General features: G+C 39.9%; 1 protein-coding gene across 2 annotated transcripts in view; it reads right to left on the bottom strand.

Moving 5' to 3' along the window:
- Window positions 1-20,434, bottom strand: part of INTS6 (integrator complex subunit 6) — an 88,598-nt gene that overhangs the window by 38,519 nt on the left and 29,645 nt on the right. The window contains exon 1 of one of the 2 annotated variants that reach the window (XM_003800712.3): window positions 16,807-17,030. The exons of the other annotated variant lie outside the window; for it this stretch is intronic. Within the exon in view, the coding sequence (XP_003800760.1) occupies window positions 16,807-16,872 (66 nt within the window). The 5' untranslated portion in view covers window positions 16,873-17,030. Of the gene's footprint in view, window positions 1-16,806; window positions 17,031-20,434 lie in introns of those variants that run through there. 2 annotated transcript variants of the gene reach the window in all.

Here is a 20,434-nt window from a genome sequence, read left to right as displayed (position 1 = left end):
TTCAGATAAAAGCTTTCAAAAAGCTTTCAGAACTACTTCCCACTCTTTTGAAAGACATCTTCCTTTGGCTTTCACACTGAAATGAAATATTCTCATGGTTCTCCTCCTCTTCTCTAGCTGCTCCTCTGTATTTTCCATCGTCCCTACCCCAACCCAGCCTCACCTTCTAATACCTGACAATAAAGAGCTATAGATCCCCAACGATCAGTCTTAGGCCTTGGCCAATTTATACTCTGAGCCCTCAACCTACTTACTCACAGCTTCAATTGCTATCTATCCTCAAATAATACTCAAAAATTGTGTATGCCCAGCCTGTATCTCTTTTCTGAGCACCAAATGTCTTCACCCTACTTCACTTTCCTCTTGACTAGCTCATGTTCAAAACTGAACTTATCATTCTCCTCTACCAAAACAGTCTTCTTCCAACATGCCCTTAATAAAAGGCAATCTAACCTATCCATTTTTATAAGAAGCCATCTCTCTGTTCCTCTACCCCCAAATCCTATATATATCAGCAAATTTTACCGATTTAATACTAAATATTTCTTGAACCTGCTGCTTCTTTCCATTTATCATCATCAACCTCCTATTCAAGCTTCTGTCAGAACAATGCTCCAGAAACCACTTCTGTCTCGCCCCTTTCTACCCCAGCCTCTGAATAAAACTGTCGAATGACTTCCTACTGCTTTTATATTAATAAAAACATTACTTTGCATGGCCTCAAGCCCCTTGTATGGCCAAGTCCAGCCTTTTCCACCCTGCACCACTGTCTGTCTGCTTTCACACTCTCAGCCACGTCAGCCTTGTTTCAGTTACTCACTCTCAATACTTACTCCCTTCACAGAAAAGCCTCTGTACATGCTAGTCCCTCTGCCTGGTAGCATCTTCCTTTCCACATTCGGGAAAGTAAATCCTTCTCTTTCTTCAGCTCTTGGTCTTCCATGACCTTCCTGACTAGACCTAATGCCTTTCATTAAAAACTCTCACAGCACATATTCCTCCCTCTTGTAATTCTGTCTTTTTTTAAAAAAAGAGTCTTGCTCTGTTGCCCAGGATGCAACTCCTGGGCCCAAAGGATCCTTCTGCCTCAGCCTCCCAAATAGCTGGCACTGCAAGTGCAAGCCACTGTACTCTGTTCATTCTCTGTAGGGACAGGGTCTCGTTATTGCCTAGGCTGGCCTCAAACTCCCCCCCTCAAGTGATCCTCCCACCTTGGCCTTTCTTTCTTTCTTTTTTTTTTTTTTTTTGTAGAGACAGAGTCTCACTTTATTGCCCTCGGTAGAGTGCCATGGCGTCACATAGCTCATAGCAACCTCCAACTCCTGGGCTTAGGCGATTCTCCTGCCTCAGCCTCCCGAGTAGCTGGGACCACAGGTGCTCACCAGAACACCCAGCTATTTTTCTGTTGCAATTTGGCTGGGGCTGGGTTTGAACCCACCACCCTGGTATGTGGGGCCAGCACCGCCCACCTTGGCCTTTCTAAGTGAGAGGATAACAGGTGTGAGCCACTGCACCTGACCCCTCCTTCTTGTAGAATGTATGATCACTGCAAATTTACTTTCACCTATGTGATATTTTTATTAATATTTGTCTTCTCCAGAACAGGGTTCCTGTTTAGCCATCATTTATTCTTAGAATCTAGTACACTGGCTGGTTTATAGAAAAGGCTCAATAAATATGACTAAGTGAATGGCTGTAGAGGAAACTGAGCCCTCATCTTTAGCGTAAGATTCGCTTCCTGCTTGAGCAATCTGGAGATCAGAAGTATGGCATGTGAGTTGTGTATGTGCATAAGATGAGAAAACTGGCCTCCAGGGGAGAATGTGTCTGTGAGGTGTGGCAATACCAGGCCTAATGGTTACGGTGAAGATTCTCTAGATTCTAAAGGTCTCTTGGATGCTAGAGGCAGAGGTTTTGCTTAAGGTCTGAGATTTTGCAAAACAAATTGGAGACATTCTGTCTGACACTTTCCACATTCTCCCTTTCTAATGCTAATACCTGATAAGTAACTTTTAACCACTGTTTACGCTTTGTGATAATAAATACCAACTGAGGCCTACTCAGGAGGGCTCCTCCCAGAGTTCCTCAGTCCCTGACACAGAGTTTATGTCAAGCCTCTATTCCTTATGTCAAGATCCCTCTTCTGGTCACCCCAAACCCCTTCAAATAGCTAAATAACGTGACTGACTAAGCTCTGGAGGGCACCAAGGAATCTAGTGGACAAAGAAGAGTGATGAAACACTTGGAACAGCAGAATAATACACTCAGTGGTATACACTTTAGAGTGATTCTGGCACATGGAAGACAGACTGAAGTAGCCAAGACAAGAGAGGGAGCAAATGCAATAATTTTAAGAAGTACCAGGGTAACTAGCACAAAAGGAATAGGAATGAAAAGAAGAAACACAAATGAAAGCAAAAACAAAGGACTTGAACCCAAAGATAATACAGAAGAAAAAGTAAGAGGTTAGGCCCCAATGTTTTGTCTACCTCCCTTGTTACAGTGAAGATCTCACAAGTTCAAAACAGTAACAAGGTTATTATTAAGGAAACTACAAAACTATTACTTTTTTTTTTTTTTTTTTGAGCCTCAAACTATCCCCCTGGGTAGAGTGCAAGGCATCAGAGCTCACAGCAACCTCCAACTCCTGGGCTCAAGCGAGTCTTCTGCCTCAGCCCCCCAAGTAGCTGAGATTACAGGCACTCGCCACAATGCCCGGCCATTTCTTGGTTGCAGCCATCATTGTTGTTTGGCGGGCCCGGGCTGGGGATTCGAACCCGCCACCTTAGGTGTATGTGGCTGGCGCCTTAGCCGCTTGAGCCACAGGCGCCGAGCCAAAACTATTACTTTTAAATAGACACACATACGCCAGAAGAGTATACCTCTCAGAAAATCTATCAATGTAATCAACATTATCAACTCCAACCATACGTAACTGTTAAAAAATATCCCCAACTATTCAGACTCTAGCATAAAAAATTTAGAATAGAATAAATCATAATGTAGTAAGTCACAAGGTTAATTTTTATCCAACCTGTTTTCATAAGTTAGGGACTTTTAAAATGTACTACAGAAAGTTCCTATGATAAGCTTTTATGCTTATGACGCTCCAAAGTGATTCACTTTATTTTCACTTTTTTAATTTCCCTACTGTGCAGTACTAAAGTTAATTCTTAAGAGAAGAATCTGCATATTCTGCTCTCTCACTGCAGGCAGCACAACAAAATGGAAACATTGGAATGGCTTCACAGCAAGGGATACTTAAGGTCCTTTAAACTCTTACTACCAGTCACTTGCCTGGCTCACCATTTCACAACACACCAGCACATTTACATGCAGCTGAGAACCTGATCCAAAAAACACTCATGGAGTAACTGCAGAGTAATTATGTATATAATAAATGCTAAGTTTTGTGGCAGTTATAAATGCTTAAAATTTCATTCAGGGTATGAACGTCAACCAAGTGACTACCATGTGGCTGGCACCGGGAAGATCATTATGCCCTTGGAGCAGGACAGACAGCTGACAGTTAAGTAAATAAGTACATAGATTTCTATTTAATTATATACTATGACAAATGCTAAATGGAAAAAGATTTGTTTCTTTCTTTTTGTAAAGGGTCAAAATAGAATCCTGTGCCTCAGCCTTGACTGGTGCAGATCACAGGCCCTGGTAAGTCCTTTGCCCAGATATTTCTTCTAATTAAACCTCTTCATCCCACTTAAACCCAATTATCCCTGATGGCTCAAATGTTACCTTCAAGAGCAAGTCTTCCCTAACTCCTACAGAAATTAGGAGTCTCTCCTTTTTGTATTATGACAGAGCATAATAAAATCAGTAAATTTTTTGAGTATTATCTCATTTCATCATTACAACAATCAAGAGACAAAAGTTAATTATTGTCCCTATTTTATAAGTGAGGGAATTGAAACTTGGAACAAAAAAGAAAACATTAATATCTCTAGCGAGTTGCAGTACCAGGAATCAAACCTTGGTCTTCATGACATAAATTCATTCTTCAATCTGTACATTTTAAATATGTACCTTAAATCTGAATGGAAATAATAGTATGAATTCATGACTTACTTTCCTTTAGGAAAAAAATCTCCTAACTCTGCACTGAAAAGGCCTGAAAACAATGGCCAGCTCAAAGCAATAAGGTTATGATCGCCTCTAAAACTCAGGTTATGGTCTCCCTATATCACTTCCTAATACATGGAACCTGAGCTGACTTCAGATCTAAGGCAGGCAGACAAGATAGGCTTCAAACAAGCTGCCATACTAGAAAGCAAAAAAGGGCAGTGCCTGTAGCTCAGTAGGTAGGGCCCTGGCCACATCGGGTTCAAACCTGGCCTGGGGCAGCTAAACAACAAAGCCAACTGCAACAAAAAAACAGCCAGGCATTTTGGCAGGAGCCTGTAGTCCCAGCTACTTGGGAGGTAGAGGCAAGAGAATTGCTTGAGCCCAAGAGCTTGAGGTTACTGTGAGCTGTGACACCGCAGCACTCTAGAGGGCAACATAGTGAAACTCTGTCTCAAAAAAAAAAAAAAAAAAAAAAAGGCAAAAAAGCTTTCCAGCTTTTAAAGTGTAATTAATTTCAGAAACAGATACATGCCCCTCAAATCTAATCTCTACTTCTTTCCACTAAGCAAAACCCCCACATTTTAACTGGAGGCCTAGCCAAGCTGTCAGAGGTTAGTTTCCACTGTGTCTTACAGCTAAGACGTGTTCACATCAGGAAGCTGTCTGCCTTCTGCACTATTCACTGCTCCCACAGGCTGAAATTTAGTTGTAGAATATAAAAACCAGCATCCGATGAGAGTAAAGACAGAGCAACAAGACAGAAGGAACCCGGGGCCCCCAAGGATAGCTTGGAGCAGAACCACCTTATTGCCCAACTATTGCCCAGTTTAGTCCTTGATGCAAAAGGAAAAGCTTTCCATCTTTTTACGTCACTATTATTTTTGTTCCAATCAAAGCAGCTAAACCAATATCCTAAAGCGAATTACCTTGCCAGAAGCTTTTCAAAATCCTTGAAGGTTCAACTAGATGCTTTTCAATTTGTTTTTCTTTCTGCAGAAAATATGCATTCAAAGTGGCACTACTCTAATTAAACTAATGCTAAATGCCTTTGTGATTTAAAAAAGGTAAAGTTGACACCTCCAAACTCAAATCCCACTCTACTCCCAATTATTCAAATTTATTTAGATAATATAGAAGGGGGGAGCATAATAAAACCTTCAAAAAAGGCAAATAAAATTTTAACATTTTTGGTGAAATAGAGTATTCTTAAATCCCATTCTTCAAATATAATACAGCCTCTCCTACTCTTAATATAAAACATAATACTAAGAAAATGTGTAAGCTGTTCTAGGCTCTGACAGATTTCAGTTTCTTCCTTTTAAATATATACAGAAATAGTTCTAAGATTCAAGATTAAGCCCCTCAACTTCCTTTCTCTCTCTAAGGTTTTACCCTGCAACAACTCCAACCCCCAGTTCTTTTCCTAACTCCTTCCAAGAAGAACAATTCGAAATTCAAGGATATCCAAACTGAAATAATCTAGTTAAGGAAAAGTAGATGAACAAGATCTGCCTATCCTAGAATCTGCTGCTTAGAAAACTCACAATTAAAGAACCATGCACTCTGTTACAGCACCTTAATACTCTGCCAAGTACTTGAACATAGTTTAAGGGAAATTCTCAGAAAGAACAACAAAGAAGTTGGAGATAAAAAAACACCAGCAACAAGTCAGAAGTCTTATACCCAGAAATAATAGAGGCCTAGGAGGGGGAAAAACTAAGAAATAATACTGCATTTCTGAAACTTAGAAGATATGAGTTTCCAAATTGAAAGGGCCTTCTAGGAGCCCAGCATGATAAATGAAAAAGTATACCAAAGGTCATCATTCCTTTATCCCTAGTAAAAAGAAAACTAAAAATTTCAAGATACAAAAGAAAAGCAACCTGCAAGTCACTAATAGAAATATGAATGGTTATTAGACTTTTCAACACCAACACCTGAAGGTGTAAATCAATGGGACATCTTCCTCTTGAAGGAGAACTATTTCCAAACTAGAAACCAAACACAATAACCAAATTGTCAATCAAGTGTAAGGCTAGGACAGATGTCTTAATTCACCTCCATGAATCATTTCTCAGGAAGCTGCTGGAGAGTATGAACCATCAAAGGAGGATATTTAAAAAGGAAAAAAAAAAAAATCAAGAAATAGGAAAACATGAGACTCAACAGAAGAGAGAAGTAGAAGGAATCCCTATGATTATTTGTAGAGAAATCCCGGTAAGATTACTCTCCACAGGCCTACAGAACAATCCTGCAGACTGGAGCAGGTCCTTGGAGATCACCAAAAGAGATGTATCTGAGACAAAAAAAAAAAAAAAAAAAAAATGGAACTGATGAATTCCCTTATCATCTATTTGACTATATAGAGAGGCATTCTCTTATTTTAGGGAAAGGTTTTCAGTAGTGACAGCTACATAATTTTCTTAGAAAAAAATAAAATGAAATGAAAAATACAATATACTGAAGCAATCAAATTTTTACATAATTACAACAGGAAAATGGGAAAGAGCAGTGGAAGAAAGTTGATTCCTCATCTCTACCAGGAGATCAACGAACACTGTGCAATAACGCTGGAGCATTTTAATAGTGATTTCTTGAAACAGGAAGTCAAAACAAGTAAAAAGGTTAAAAGCAGAAATTAAGGGTGGTGAAGAATAGATAAATGTCTGCTATTTCGCATAAAAGTAGGCTGTAACCATTCATCCCCATTTCTCAAGGATAATCTCAGTGTTAATTCTTAGTAATGTCTCCTTTAATTTTCAAAATGTTGCATTTACATGATCAAATTATATGATCTACCTACAATCCTAATAGCGTATTTAATTTTTAAAATTATTTTACTATTTATTTATTTATTTATTTTTAAACACAGAGTCTCACTTTAATCACCCACGGTAGAGTGCCATGGCGTCACAGCTCACAGCAACCTCCAGCTCTCGGGCTTAGGTGATTCTCTTGTCTCAGCCTCCCGAGTAACTGGGACTACAGGCACCTGCCACAACGCCTAGCTATTTTTTTGTTGCAGTTTGGCCGTGTCTGGGTTGGAACCTGCCACTATCGGTATATGGGGCTAGTGCCCTACTCACTGAGCCACAAGTGCCATCCTATTTTACAATTTTAAAAAGTATGTTAACTAAAAATATTATAATTTTCAGAATGAAACATATTTAAAAGATATTCAGGGCTCGGCGCCTGTGGCTCAAGCAGCTAAGGCACCAGCTACAAACACCTAAGGTGGTAGGTTTGAATCCCCAGCCCAGGCCTGCCAAACAATGATGGCTGCAACCAAAAAATGGCCGGGTGTTGTGGTGGGCGCCTGTAGTCCCAGCTACTCGGGAGGCTGAGGCAGGAGACTCACTTAAGCCCAGGAGTTGGAGGTGGTTGTGAGCTATGATGCCATGGCACTCTACCCAGGGGGACAGCTTGAGGCTCCGTCTAAAAAAAAAAAAATAAAAGATATTCAGAAGTAAAAGCAACAGGTTTAAGTGGCAGATGATGTATCTGAGTCAGAAAGAGAAGTCAAGGTTATTTAGCTATGGCAACTCGATGACCGTTACTCCCACAAAGAAGATGGCAAAGTTTGCATGTGTTGAGTTTGAGGTATCAAAATATCAAAGGAAAAAATATCCAGTACCACAGCTGGGTTACACAAAAATAAAATGATGGGAAAATCCGAAGGCTTTGTGAGTTATCAGCCTATGGATAGTAAATGAAGCAACAGAATTATATGATGGCGCTCAGAGAAGTTACAAGAGATAGTGGACAGCTCACCCCCTCTCCCTCAAAAACAGGTAGTGTCAAAGGCAATAGTCTGAAAAGAATCCAACGTTAATTAAAAATGTTTTTAAACACATACATGGGTGGAGAAGACTGAGTCCTGCACAGAGAGCCAGTTGCTGCTGGAGATGCCTGAGGCCTCAGCCTGAGTGACGGAAGAGCAAGGGATCTCTGACACCTGAGACAGACTGCAGAGCAGCACATGCCAGGGGTGGACGTCCAGGTCAGATGCAAAAGAGGGGCCTCAATGACCAACCAAGAGCACCAGTGTCCACTGTACCCAAGACGTCCTCAGCAAGGGCAAAGAGCCCATGGTGAATTTCCAGGCTGATGGAGACACAGCCAAGATATCTAGAGGTGGTGAAAGCAGTTTTGGAACAGCGAGGAAGCTGATTCCAAACAAGAATCAGGCTCTACCTACGGTTTGAAGCTTCATGCCCAGTTTGCATATTTTCTAGCAGAACTTGTGTCATACCTTAATCTATAGCCTTCTCTTCGGTCTTAAAGGTCAAGAAATTTTAACTGTAAAAACAAATTTTTTTAAATTAAAAAAAGAAAACTTCTCACTGTGGACATCAGATGTGGCATAATAGCAAGCAATGAGGACTATAGTCAGAGCAGCAAGACGCTGCAGCACACTGACTACAGAATGAGAAGCGTCACAGGAGACGCCAGACCTCCGGCAGTTTTCAGGCTTCTGACAAACAGGGATTTGATCCCCTGTGACTGTCATGACTTCAGGAGGATCAAGCCAAAGAATGAGAAGCAGCCAAAGCGTGAAGAGAAGCAGATTTCAGTCTGGGGTTGCTGCATGAGGAGAACCTGGTTCCTGGACTGTGGAGGGACCACCCTTAAAGATACTGGCATTGCTCAGTACCATTTGTTGGAGCTGCAGGAGGCCCTGGAGCTGGTAGGGCAGTGGCAGAGAAGGACCAGCTGGTGTACCAATTCCACAGGCTCCTGCGGAGGGAGGGATTAGCAGGCTGGGTCTGGAGAGCTGGGGACTGTGCCAGCAGGTAATGACTCCACAGAGAAGAGGCACTGTAGCAGCTGCTCCTATTGCTGCTACTGCCAGCACTGCTGGAGCCCCAATCCAGTACCCACTGTGACAAGGGACACCCCCCACCACCTGTAGGCAGAGCAACACCACCTCCAAGCGTCAGGGCTCCTCCACCTGGCATAAGACCACTCACGCACCCACTAATTGGGCTTCTCCTTGCTTAAGGGACATCACCTAAGTGTACCCCTCCAGGAATGAGACTCCCTCCACCAGGAACACATACTCCCAGACCCCAGGATATTGATGCTGCTGATCCTTCTCAGTCACTTTTTTCCCTGTAATGCATCTTGTGTAACTGTGTAGTGTTTACAAGCTTTTGATCTCCTTTCTGCATTAATAATAGACAATAAATGCATAGAGCAATTAAACTACGAAAAAAAATTTTTTAAAAACTTTAAATGCTTAACCTTTCTTAGTATTCAAATAACATGACTTCAATGGGCTCAAAGCACTCTACGACACATCCTATTTGGTCAATCCAGGAAACATCATTTATTTTCCACTCTAAAGTGTTTACAGGCCAGGCACTGTGGCTCATGCTTGTAATCCTAGCACTCTGGGAGGCCGAGGCAGGTGGACTGCCTGAGCAAGAGTGAGACCTTGTCTTTAAAAATAGCTGGGTGCTGTGGCGGGCACTTATAGTCCCAGCTACTTGAGAGGCTGAGACAAGAGGATCACTTGAGCTCAGGAGTTTGAGGTTGCTGTGAGTTACGATGCCACAGTACTTACTCTACAGAGGGTGACAAAGTGAGACTCTGTCTCAAAAACAAAATTAAAAAAGCTTTCATGAAAGGGTTATCTCCAAGAACTCAAAGAAGCATAGTAAATAGAGTTTTCTGTCCTGGAACTCGAAGTCCAGCAGTAGTAAGTAAACAAGTAACATAATTAATATAAAAACTGTTGTGACAGTAACAAGAACTAAGCCCTCAAAGTGCAGAGAAGACACAATGGAACACTTAAAAGCTATGCAGAAGTTGTCACATGAGCAGTGTCTCAACAAATAAATGAGTGGTTTGAGGAGAAACCATAAGCAAACAACCCAGAATTATGGAGCAGGCATCAGTAACTGACAGAAAACCATGTACTCAAGATACAACAGGGACTGTTCAGTGTTGATAAAACACAAGTAAAGAAACCACACACAAAAAAGGTGCAATCAAATCATAAACCTTTTATACCCTGTTATGGAAAATAGTATTTCCAAGGTAGGAAAAAGAGGAAAGGAGAGAATTCCTAAATAGCATCAAAATTCAACAAGCAAGACAACGACTACTAACAAAACAAATCTAGAGAATCTGCTTATAGATGGAAGTCCATGCATACCGATGGATGAAGTTATGGGAATTAACGAAATTACCCAAGAGTTTATCAGTAAAAAGGCAAGAAAATCTAAGATTGAACGAGCAACACTTAGGGACAGGCAAATATGCTAAGGTCAAGGCTGGGCATTACAACAAACATAAAGCCAAGGCAGCAGCGGGCACAGTGGCTCACACCTGTGACCCAGCACTCTGGGAGGCCAAGGCAAGTGGACTGCCTGGCTCAGAAGTTCAAGACCAGCCTGAGCAAGAGCAAAACCCTGTCTGTACTGAAAATAGAAAAACTAACTAGAGGCACGGTGGTGGGCACTTGTAGTCTCAGCTACTTGGGAGGCTGAGGAAAGGGGATTACTTGAACCCAGGAGTTTGAGGTTGCTGGGAGCTGCGACACCACAGCACCATACCCAGGGCTACAGAGTAGGAGGGGAGAGGCGGGAGGAAGCCAAAGGAAAGAGTGTAAACAAAGTTGAGAGAAGCTAAGTAAGAATGTTCAGGCCAGACATGGTGGCTTATGTCTGTAATCCTAGCTTTTGGAAGGCTAAGACAGGAGGATCACTCAGCCTGAGCAACAGAGCAAGAAGTCATGTTTACATTTAAAAAATAACCAGCTGGGCACAGTGGCTCACGCCTATAATCTCAGCACTCTGGGAGGCCAAGGTGGGTGGGTTGCCTGAACTCAAGAACTCGAGACCAGCCCAAGCAAAAGCCAGACCCCTTCTCTAAAAAAAAATAGCCAGACATTGTGGAGGGCGCCTATAGTCCCAGATACTTAGGAGGCTGAGGCAAGAGAAATCACATAAGCCAAAGAGTCTGATGCTGCTGTAAGCTGTGACACCACCGCACTCTACCCAGAGTGGACAAAGTGAGACTCTGTCTCAAAAAAAATAAATAAATGAAAAATAAAAATAAAAACAAGTTAGCGAGGTGTGGTGAGATACACCTGCAGTCCCAGTTACTTGGGATGCTATGGCAGGAGGATCCCTGAGCCCAAGAATTAGAGGCTGCAGTGAGATATGATCATGTCACTGCACTCTAGCCTGGGCAATAAAGGCGACTGTGTCTCTAAAAATAAATAAAATGTTTTAAAAATAAAGGAAAGAATGTCCAATAGTGCTGGCAAACATGATGAATGATAAAAATAAAAAGCAAATTTTAATTTTGAAGATAGTAAGTTATTAGTGACCTTATTAAGAAAGATAGATTCAAAAACCAGCCTGTAATAGATGAAGGAAGGTAGGGCAGTTGAGGAGGTTATCAGAAATGAACTCTACATACACTACAAAAGGAAAGGAGGACAGTTACCAGAAAGGACAGTAGAGTGTGTGGGAGTAAATACGAGTTTTTCCATTTGTTTCATTTCTTTGAGAGCAGCTAAACCAGGGAGGCAGGGTTGTGAAGGCACCCCTTTGTCTAACTTTGGAACATTTCCTCACCTGAAAAGGAAAGGCCATAGGTACTGACATCCCACCCGCCCAAGTCTCTGGCAATCACGTCTGTTTCCAGGGATTTATCTATTCTGGACACTTCCTATCTGTGGAATCCTGAGGGAGTGGCCTTTCACAGCTAGCTTCTTTCACTTGGCCTGTTTCCAAGGTTCACCCATGTAGCAGCACGTGTTAGAACTTCACTCCTTTTTAAGGCTGAATATACTCCACTGTATGGATATACCACATTTTGTTTATCCACTCAGCTGGCGACAGACTTCGGGGTTGTTTCTACCTTTTCACTATTATAAACAATACTGCTCTGACATTTATGGAGATATTTTCATTTCTCTTAGGCATATATCCTGGAGTGGGATTATTGGGTCATAAGGCAACTATCTTTAACTTTTTGAGGAACAGCCGAACTATTTTCCAAGCAGCTAGATCATTTTACATTCCAACTAGCAGTGAATGAGGGGTCTACTTTTTCCACATTCTGACTAACATTTGTTACTCCCTGTCCTTCTACAATAGCCATTGTGTGGGTGTTAAGCAGTATTTCATTGTGGTTGTTTGCATTTCCCTAATGATCTTTTATGACTAAAGACGCCCTGAGTATCTTTTCATGTGTTTATTGGCTATCTGTATTGTTGTAACCCAGCCCTCTTTCCCCTGCCACCACCGCCCTCACCTGTTCCCCCCGCCCCTCCAGCCCATTTCCCTCTTCCTCCCTTTTCCCCTCAGAGTCGACTCCAGGAACAAGACAAGTCCCTCCTCTCCCCAGGGTGGCCGAGAACGTGCTTCCCGCCACTGTTCCCAGGCCCCTTTCTTCCCCCTAGGGTTGCCAAGAACAAGCTTCAGGTACAAGAAAAAAAAAGCCCCAAGTTTCACAAAACCCCCAAGTTCTCAGTAGATGAACAATGGTGGAAAACTCACTGAGACTTGATTAATTACTGTCGTATAACCATAACCATTGTGATATGAAATGTATCCACTGTCAACTGAAACTGTATTAATTATTGTTCCATTGCTGTATCTATGACTACCTGAGTTGTAACGCCCCCTTAACCAGCCACACTTCACTTCTGTAATATGCTTACACAAAGCCTATAAAAGGTAACTCACACTCTCACCGGGTGCTGACTGTCTCTCGGAGCAGCAGCCCCTGCAGCAGGTAAAATAAATTACCAATTAATTAACCTAAGTGGGGGTCCAACTCTATTTTTCCAGGTCCCCTAAATTATTTCAGTATATCTTCTTTGGAAATAACTAAGGAAATCCTTTACCATTTTATTATTAGATTATTTGTCTTTTTATTTTTGTGTTGTACTAGTTCTTTATAATCTGGATATGAGGCCCTTAAAAGATAAATGATTTGCAAATACTTCTCATTTTGTTACTATCTTTTCATTTTCTTGACAGTATCCTTCAAACCACAAACGTTTTTGAGTCCAATTTATTTTTCTTTTAATTTTTTTACTTCAGATTAATATGAGGGTACAATTAGTTACAACGTTTGCATTTGTTAGGTAAGGTCCCTGTTGTAGTTGTGCCCCTTCCCCAGGAGGTGTGCCGTATACCCTTACATTATGCCCACTGGGTGGGAGCACACCAGTCCCCCTCCCTTTTGTGGGCATGTATTATATTTATATATAGTCTACTAGCTTCATATTAGTACCGAATATGTTAGATACTTGCTTGTCCATTCTTGTGATAATTTACTTCAGAGAATGTTCTCAAACTCTGTCCAGGCGAATACAAAAGACCTAAGGTCCCCCCTCTTTTATGGCTGCAGAGTACCCATGGCAAACATACACCACATCTTTTTTTCTTTGGTTGTGCTTTTGGTGTCATGTCTACAACTTGCCTAATCATAGGACATGCAGATCTATGCCTATGTTTTCTTCTGAGAGTTTTTAAGAGTTTTAGCTCTTACATTTAGGTCTTTGAGCAATTTTGATCTAATTTCTGTATAAGGTGCCAAGGTGTTTGATTTCATTCTCTTGCACGTGAATATTGTTATCCCAGTACTGTTTGCTAAAAAAATTATTCTCACTAAACTATCTTGACTCCCTTTTCAAAAATCAACTGACCACATGTATGGGTTTATTTCGGGACTGAAGTTTATTCCATTAATCTATATAACTACCTGACGCAGCAGAATACTGCTTTGTTTTGTTTTGGAAAAGACTGCAAAGAGCAATGGACTTGAAGTAAGAAGGAAAATAGCAATGGTCAAGTCCCAGCTGTGCCTCTGACATACTGAGATATCAAATTACTCTGTAAATAATAAAAAGTTACACAATTAAGTTTATAAATATTTTCTTAATGATTAAGCTTAACTTCATACATTATTTTGACATGCAGGAATAAAACAAATTGTATCGTAAGAATCCTTCATGATGTCTTTCCAAGAAACAGTGTCTAGCACATACTAGGCCCTTAATACATATTTATTAGATTAACCATTTTTCAGTTATTTTATATTCTTTCTATTCATTTTTTGTGACTGTTAAGATTACGAGGAACCAATTTCTAAATTTAAAGGCATCATATTTTAGGTTCATTCTTTAGTAATTATTTCTGGGGGAAAAAAGAAGACATTTCCCTTGGAGTATTTCTAACTTTAACAACTATTATCCAATATAAACACTGACTAAGTTCCTCCTTATTAATAAAGAAAGAAAAATTAAGAAATTATTAAAGGCAAGGTGAACTCTATAAAATGTAACAATAACCTGATTATTTACATGTATTAAATGTAGCTCCCAGAGTCACACTCCTTAGGACGCATACCCTTCATGTGCTTTTAAAAAACAGTAACAAAACTTCTTCCAGTTCTAGTAGTTTAAGGTCAATATTTGCTCAGAGGAAAGAGCAATTTCTTGGCAACCAGCAATATGGAAATACTTTCTTTAAACAAAGTTTTACTCCAACAAATTGCAAAGGTAAAGTCTAATTTTTTAACAACTTTACTAAGGTATAACTATCTACCATAGAATTAATCCATTTTAAATGTCCAACAAATTTTAGTAAACACACGAATTATACAGTCATGACCACCATGCAATTTTAGAGTATTTCCAACACCCTAAAAAGATCTCTTGTGCCATCTGCAGTCAGTCCCCTAACTACCTCCACACAGTAACTGATATACTTTACAGACAGTCCATATAAATGAAATCATCAGTATGTGGGCTTCTGCATCTTGTACGTTTTTGAGGTTCATCCATATTGAAGCATTAAAGCAATTCATTCCTTTTTATTGCTAAATAGCATTCCAAGTTCCCTTATTTAATGTCTGGTATAAATCAACTCACAAACACCTGTGTCCTTTTACAAGGAGGTAACAATAGATGACGTATCAAAAAAATATCTGCACCCTGAATACCCTCCATACTAATTCCACCATCTCTCTAAAATGCAAATCTGATCACTTTCCCCCCTACTAAAATTTCTTCAGTGTTTCCTCCATCAACCTATATGGCAAAGTACAAGCTCTCAGTCTTTTTCCAGCTGCATGTTTCTCGAACACTTTGCCAACTGACAATAATGAAGTACATATGATTTCCCCAAGCTCTGGTCTGTCACCTTTACGCCTCTGTACTCACCTACTTCCCAAACTTGAATTAATCTTTCAAAATTTACGCCTAGACATTTTCCAGAACCTTCTCCTGCCTCACTTTCTCAACTGTACCATTTTACCAACTTGTGCCTTAATCATTTTACTTCTTACACCATGTCATTACTTTATCTCTCTTACTAAACTCAGGACCCATGCTTCACTGCTGTTCAGGAAGTATCTGTGCCATTGAACTGATTACTTTCTGACTACTGGTGTTCTGCCTATTTCATTAAGGAAGATCAACTGAATAAAGTCCACTCCAAAACTGATATGATACCTAACAGAAGTAGCACGACACAACTGTAAGGTCTGGGGGGCAGTGTTCAACAAAACAGGGTATACTCCAGCAGCCAGAGCCAAACCCAGCCCCACAGCTGCTTCCATAAACAGAACTGTATTCTGAATAGTTGTACCCATCACTTCAAGTGTTATCTACAGGCCTTGCCCTCCAACAGCAGAGTTGGGTACTTCAAAGAGAGATCACATGGGCTGCAAAGACCAAAATGTTTATTATCTGGCCCGTTAAAGAAAAAAATTTGCCAGCCCCTGGTATACATCATAATCCATGTTATGCAGAAAGACAATAACAGAACTTTTTTTATGTCAAGTTCTTTCATCTCACCTTTAAAATTTCTATTTTTGTATATGTTTTCTAATAAAATATGAATATAGTAATAATATATAGTATCTAAATTTTAAAAAGGTACATACATTGGGGATGGTACATGTCCCATATTATATTTTTACTAATATAAATGGCTCAATTAAAAAAAATAGTTAAGTGTTAGGACATGCTTTAAGGTTCATTTATATTTAGCAATCAAGGTTATTCCATGAATGACTAAAGTTCTGTTAGTACTCCAAATAAGAGAAAGAGGCCTAGAACTAAACTTTTCCAAACTGAAAAACTCAAAATATCTTTAAAGAATCTTTTCATGGTGCCAAAAATGTTATTTAAAACGACGCAGGTAGTACTAACATCCTTTAAGTTGAATGCAATAAAAAATGAACTACATAAATTCAAATTGCTTCAAAAGTAGCTATATTGATAGAAGTTTATTATGATAGACAAATCAAATGCAAACTCGTCCTTCTAACCCCTAAAGCTCAAATGCCAGATAAATAATTGGCATATAATAAATACACAAACTAACAGTATCTTTCTAGCTAAATTAAAAAAAAAAATGTATCTGTAATTTTGGAACCGAAGTATTTTTCAGTTATGATAGCAAGGCTATTTCTGTTTAAAACAACAGATACTAACCTAAGGCTCTGAAGAGCACAGAAAATACAAAATTCCTTTCTTTATAGATCTTAAGTTTAGAAAAAAGGTAGTTTCTAATTAAACTAAAAGTTGGGGTCTGATCAGCAGCAGCAGCAGCAGCAAATTTATAAGCTCCACCTTAATTCACCAATTGAACCTGGATTTATCAGGTCAGGGTTATTATTCTATGTTGAGTCAGATTCTCCAACAAATAGTCACAGCCCCCAGAGAGAACTACACTCTACTCTGCTCACCTTTAAGGCTTTTTCTGAGGCCTTCCGAGATGACTTAGCAACAGAGTTTTGAGGAAGGCTAGCCATTAGACAAGGCTTTTCCCCACGTTCTGACTGCTTGAAGTGACATCCAGGATCAGGTCGATCCTGTATCCAGGAATCATGACCCTCCCTGAGGCACCAGTCATCATGAGACAGTCAGTGCACTTTAGCACTTCTTGAAAACCACTGGGCTGCTCCTTTAGCTGAAAGGAAAAAAAACATCAAAACCACAACAAACAAAACAAAGGGGAAAAATCAGTAATTCAATCTGAAAAGACAGAGCGTGGGGAAAAATATACCAAAACAGCCTTGCCTAGATAAAAATATAGCCTTGCCTTGATGTAAAATCTTAAGTCACTGCACAAAGTTTATTCTCAATATATAATTCTAAAAGATTTAAAACCTGCTATACTGCATCTGAGAAGAACTGAAAGGGGAAGTTAAATGAAAAGACTATGGGAACACAGCTAAGGAAGTACAATCAAAACACTTGTGGACAACCAGCAGCCTGAGGCCTGTGTGCAAATGCCCCATCAGGAGACCAAATCCTCAACATTTTCCTTCCTCCAATTGTCTTAATGGAATGGCAAGAAATAGCCCAAGTTTACCAGAAAACTGCAAACGTACCTTTAAAGCTAATCTACTAGTGTTCTTATATAAAAAATTAGGCCGCATCCTCTTTAACTAACTTGACACCTAGTACAAGGTATATCCTACCCACACATAACACTCTTGACCCTGCATTCTACTGAATTTCAATGTTAAAGCCTGGCTGAAATAAGCAATTTTAAATATTTCTATCATCATGTCCTTAAATTTAAAAAGCTTTAAAAACTGAAAAATAAATAATAGAATGATTTCAGCCTTATTTATTCAATCTGCTCCAAAATAAAAATTTTAACTATCAAGAGTCCAGAGATGAAATTTTGCTTATTTCAGGCTGGATGGCTCATGGCTATAATCCCAACAGTCTAGGAGGTCCGGGCAGGAAGAATTGCTTAAGCCAGGAGTTCAAGGCCAACCTGGGCAATACAGCAAAATCCTGTCTCTACAAAAAATAAAAGATGAAAACTTAATTGAGCGTGGTGGTGTGTGCCTATAGTCCAGGCTACTCAGGAGACCCAGGCAAGAAAATCACATAGCCCAGTAGTTCAAGGCTGCAGTGAGCTACAATCATATCACTGTATTTTAGCCTAGACAACAGTGTTTTCTAAATAAATAAATAAATAATTCTGCTGGCTTCTATTTTCAAATACAATATATTTTCTTAAGACATAATGATAACAAAAGCAAAAAAAATAGTCTTTGAACTCGTTTTAAGGCCGGGCATGGTGGCTCACGCCTGTAATCCTAGAACCCTGGGAGGCCAAGGTGGATGGATTGCCCTGAGCTTAGAGGTTTGAGACCAGCATATAAGCCAGAGTGAGAACCCGTCTCCACCAAGTAACTGCTGGGCATTCTGGCAGGCGCCTGTAATCCCAGCTACTTGGGAGGCTGAGGCTAGAGAATCACTTAAACCCAAGGACCCAGGGGTTGGTGGAGGTTGCTGTGAGCTATGATTCCACAGTACTCTAGTGAGGGCCACAAAGTAAGAAAAAAAAGAAAATGAACTCGTTTTAAAAGCTGAATTATCGGCTAGGAGCAGTGGCTCAAGCCTGTAATCCAGCACTCTGGGAGGCAGAAGCGGGTGGATTGTTTGAGTTCAGGAGTTGCAAGAGCAAGATCCCATGTCTAAACATGGCTGGGCAATGTGGCAGGCACCTATAGTCCCAGATACTTGGGAGGCTGAGGTAAGAAGATCGCTTGAGCCGCTTGAGCCTTAGAGTTTTAGGTTGCTATGAGCTATGACACCAAGATGCTCAAGTCCAGGGCAACTAATGAGACTCAGTCTCAAAAAAAAAAAAAAAAAAAGTTGAATGTTGACTCCTTTAGGTATCCCTAAAGGTAAGGATATTTTGTCTATCAATTATTTTACTTTTCCTTCTCCTACTTTATCATATTATCACCTATATCTCAGTTAACACCAACATCCACCTAAGTGTCCAAATTAAAACCCGAAAGTAACATTAAACTAGTGTATTTTTACTTGTTTGAGAACATGATCAAAGCTATGGCTCTCCCCCCAGAAAAAATGTACATACACACAGCTGAACAACTCTCCCCAGAAAAATATGCATGAACACAGTTGAAGAATGTTTAGATAAGATTTTAGAGAATTCATTAAACTCTCTGAAATTTAAGCATGGACTCCAGGCTCAGAATCACTGTCACGTCCTTTGCTTTTTTCCTCCAACCTTACGTACCATCTTTGAAAACCTGCCTGGCATACCTACCGAACCTCTCAGATTTCAGCCTCCCAGGCCAGCACTAGCTTAGTTTTGGTACCTCCCATGTTCTTCCCGGGTTATGACAGGTAGTTTGCTAATTCTCCCATCTTACCATTCTTCAAGCGTCTTCTTTCACCTTGCTGGTAAATCTAATCATGTGGCTCGCCTGCTTCAGATCTTCAATACAAATGTTAACAGAATGAGAGCCTAGAACATCTTAGCGCTGTCCATCTGTCCTCTACCTACATTTCAAGCATCTATTTCTCCCACCTATTCTTTCCACACTCCAGTCATTTGATTTATAATCTCCGAATACACTGTTTTCATGTCTTTATACTCTTGCATAATACTGCCTCTTCCTGAAATGTCATGGCTCAATTTCTTACTTTTTCCTCAAAACTTAGCTCCTTCCTTTAAGCTCTCTCAAAACCTTCGGTTTATTTCTGCCATGAGATTTATCTTAATGTATTACAAATGCTTATTTACTTGCCTGTTTTCAAAGACAATACGTTTTCTAGGGCAAGAGCCTTGCTTAATTCCATCTGTGTGTCCCCAGTACCTAGAACATAAATACAGAACTAAATATAAATGTATGGAGCTGCCACTATTTTTGTACACAGCCAAAGTTACTATGCATCACAGGGAAAACTGTGCTGAATTAATCTAAAAATACTCTAACAAATCAAAAATCTAAAGAATTCATTCTAGAAGGGTATTTTTGCAACAACTCTCTAGAAAATTATGTATAACCATCACCAATTCTTTATAAGTTTCCTTATCTGAGTCAGGTATGTATTTTTAAAATAATACTAGTTACATGAACATCCAAAACAGGAATTATAGCTTAGAAAAGACAAGGTAATCCTTTGTATAAAAACTCCTGAACAAGCAAATACCTGGCAGATAATATAAATTAGCTACTCTTCTTAGCCTCTCTCCTCCTCTACACCACCTCACATGTGGGGACCAAGAAGAGTCCTGCTCAGTACAGCACACTTTAAGCAATTAACTTCTGACTGACTGTAGTTGGCACAAAAGTTAGTTTTTCAAAGCAACTGAAGAATCTACTCTAAACTCTATCAAAAAGATTAGAAATTATTCTATTAAAAATATTCCCATAAGGCCAGCTCCATATCCCTTGGAAAACTATCTCCAAGTTTAACAATTCTAAAAGGTCAAGAATTAAACGTTTTTTGGAACTGCAAACTAATACAACCACTTTGGAAAGAAATATGGAGAATCCTCAAAGAACTCAATTAAGACCTCCCATTTGGTCCTGC

This window comes from Otolemur garnettii, unplaced genomic scaffold, assembly GCF_000181295.1.
Source record: "Otolemur garnettii isolate 467f Iridium unplaced genomic scaffold, OtoGar3 scaffold00182, whole genome shotgun sequence".
NCBI lineage: Eukaryota > Metazoa > Chordata > Mammalia > Primates > Galagidae > Otolemur > Otolemur garnettii.
The sequence above is the reverse complement of the archived record's forward strand: the minus strand, read 5'-3'. Positions and strand labels throughout refer to the sequence as shown.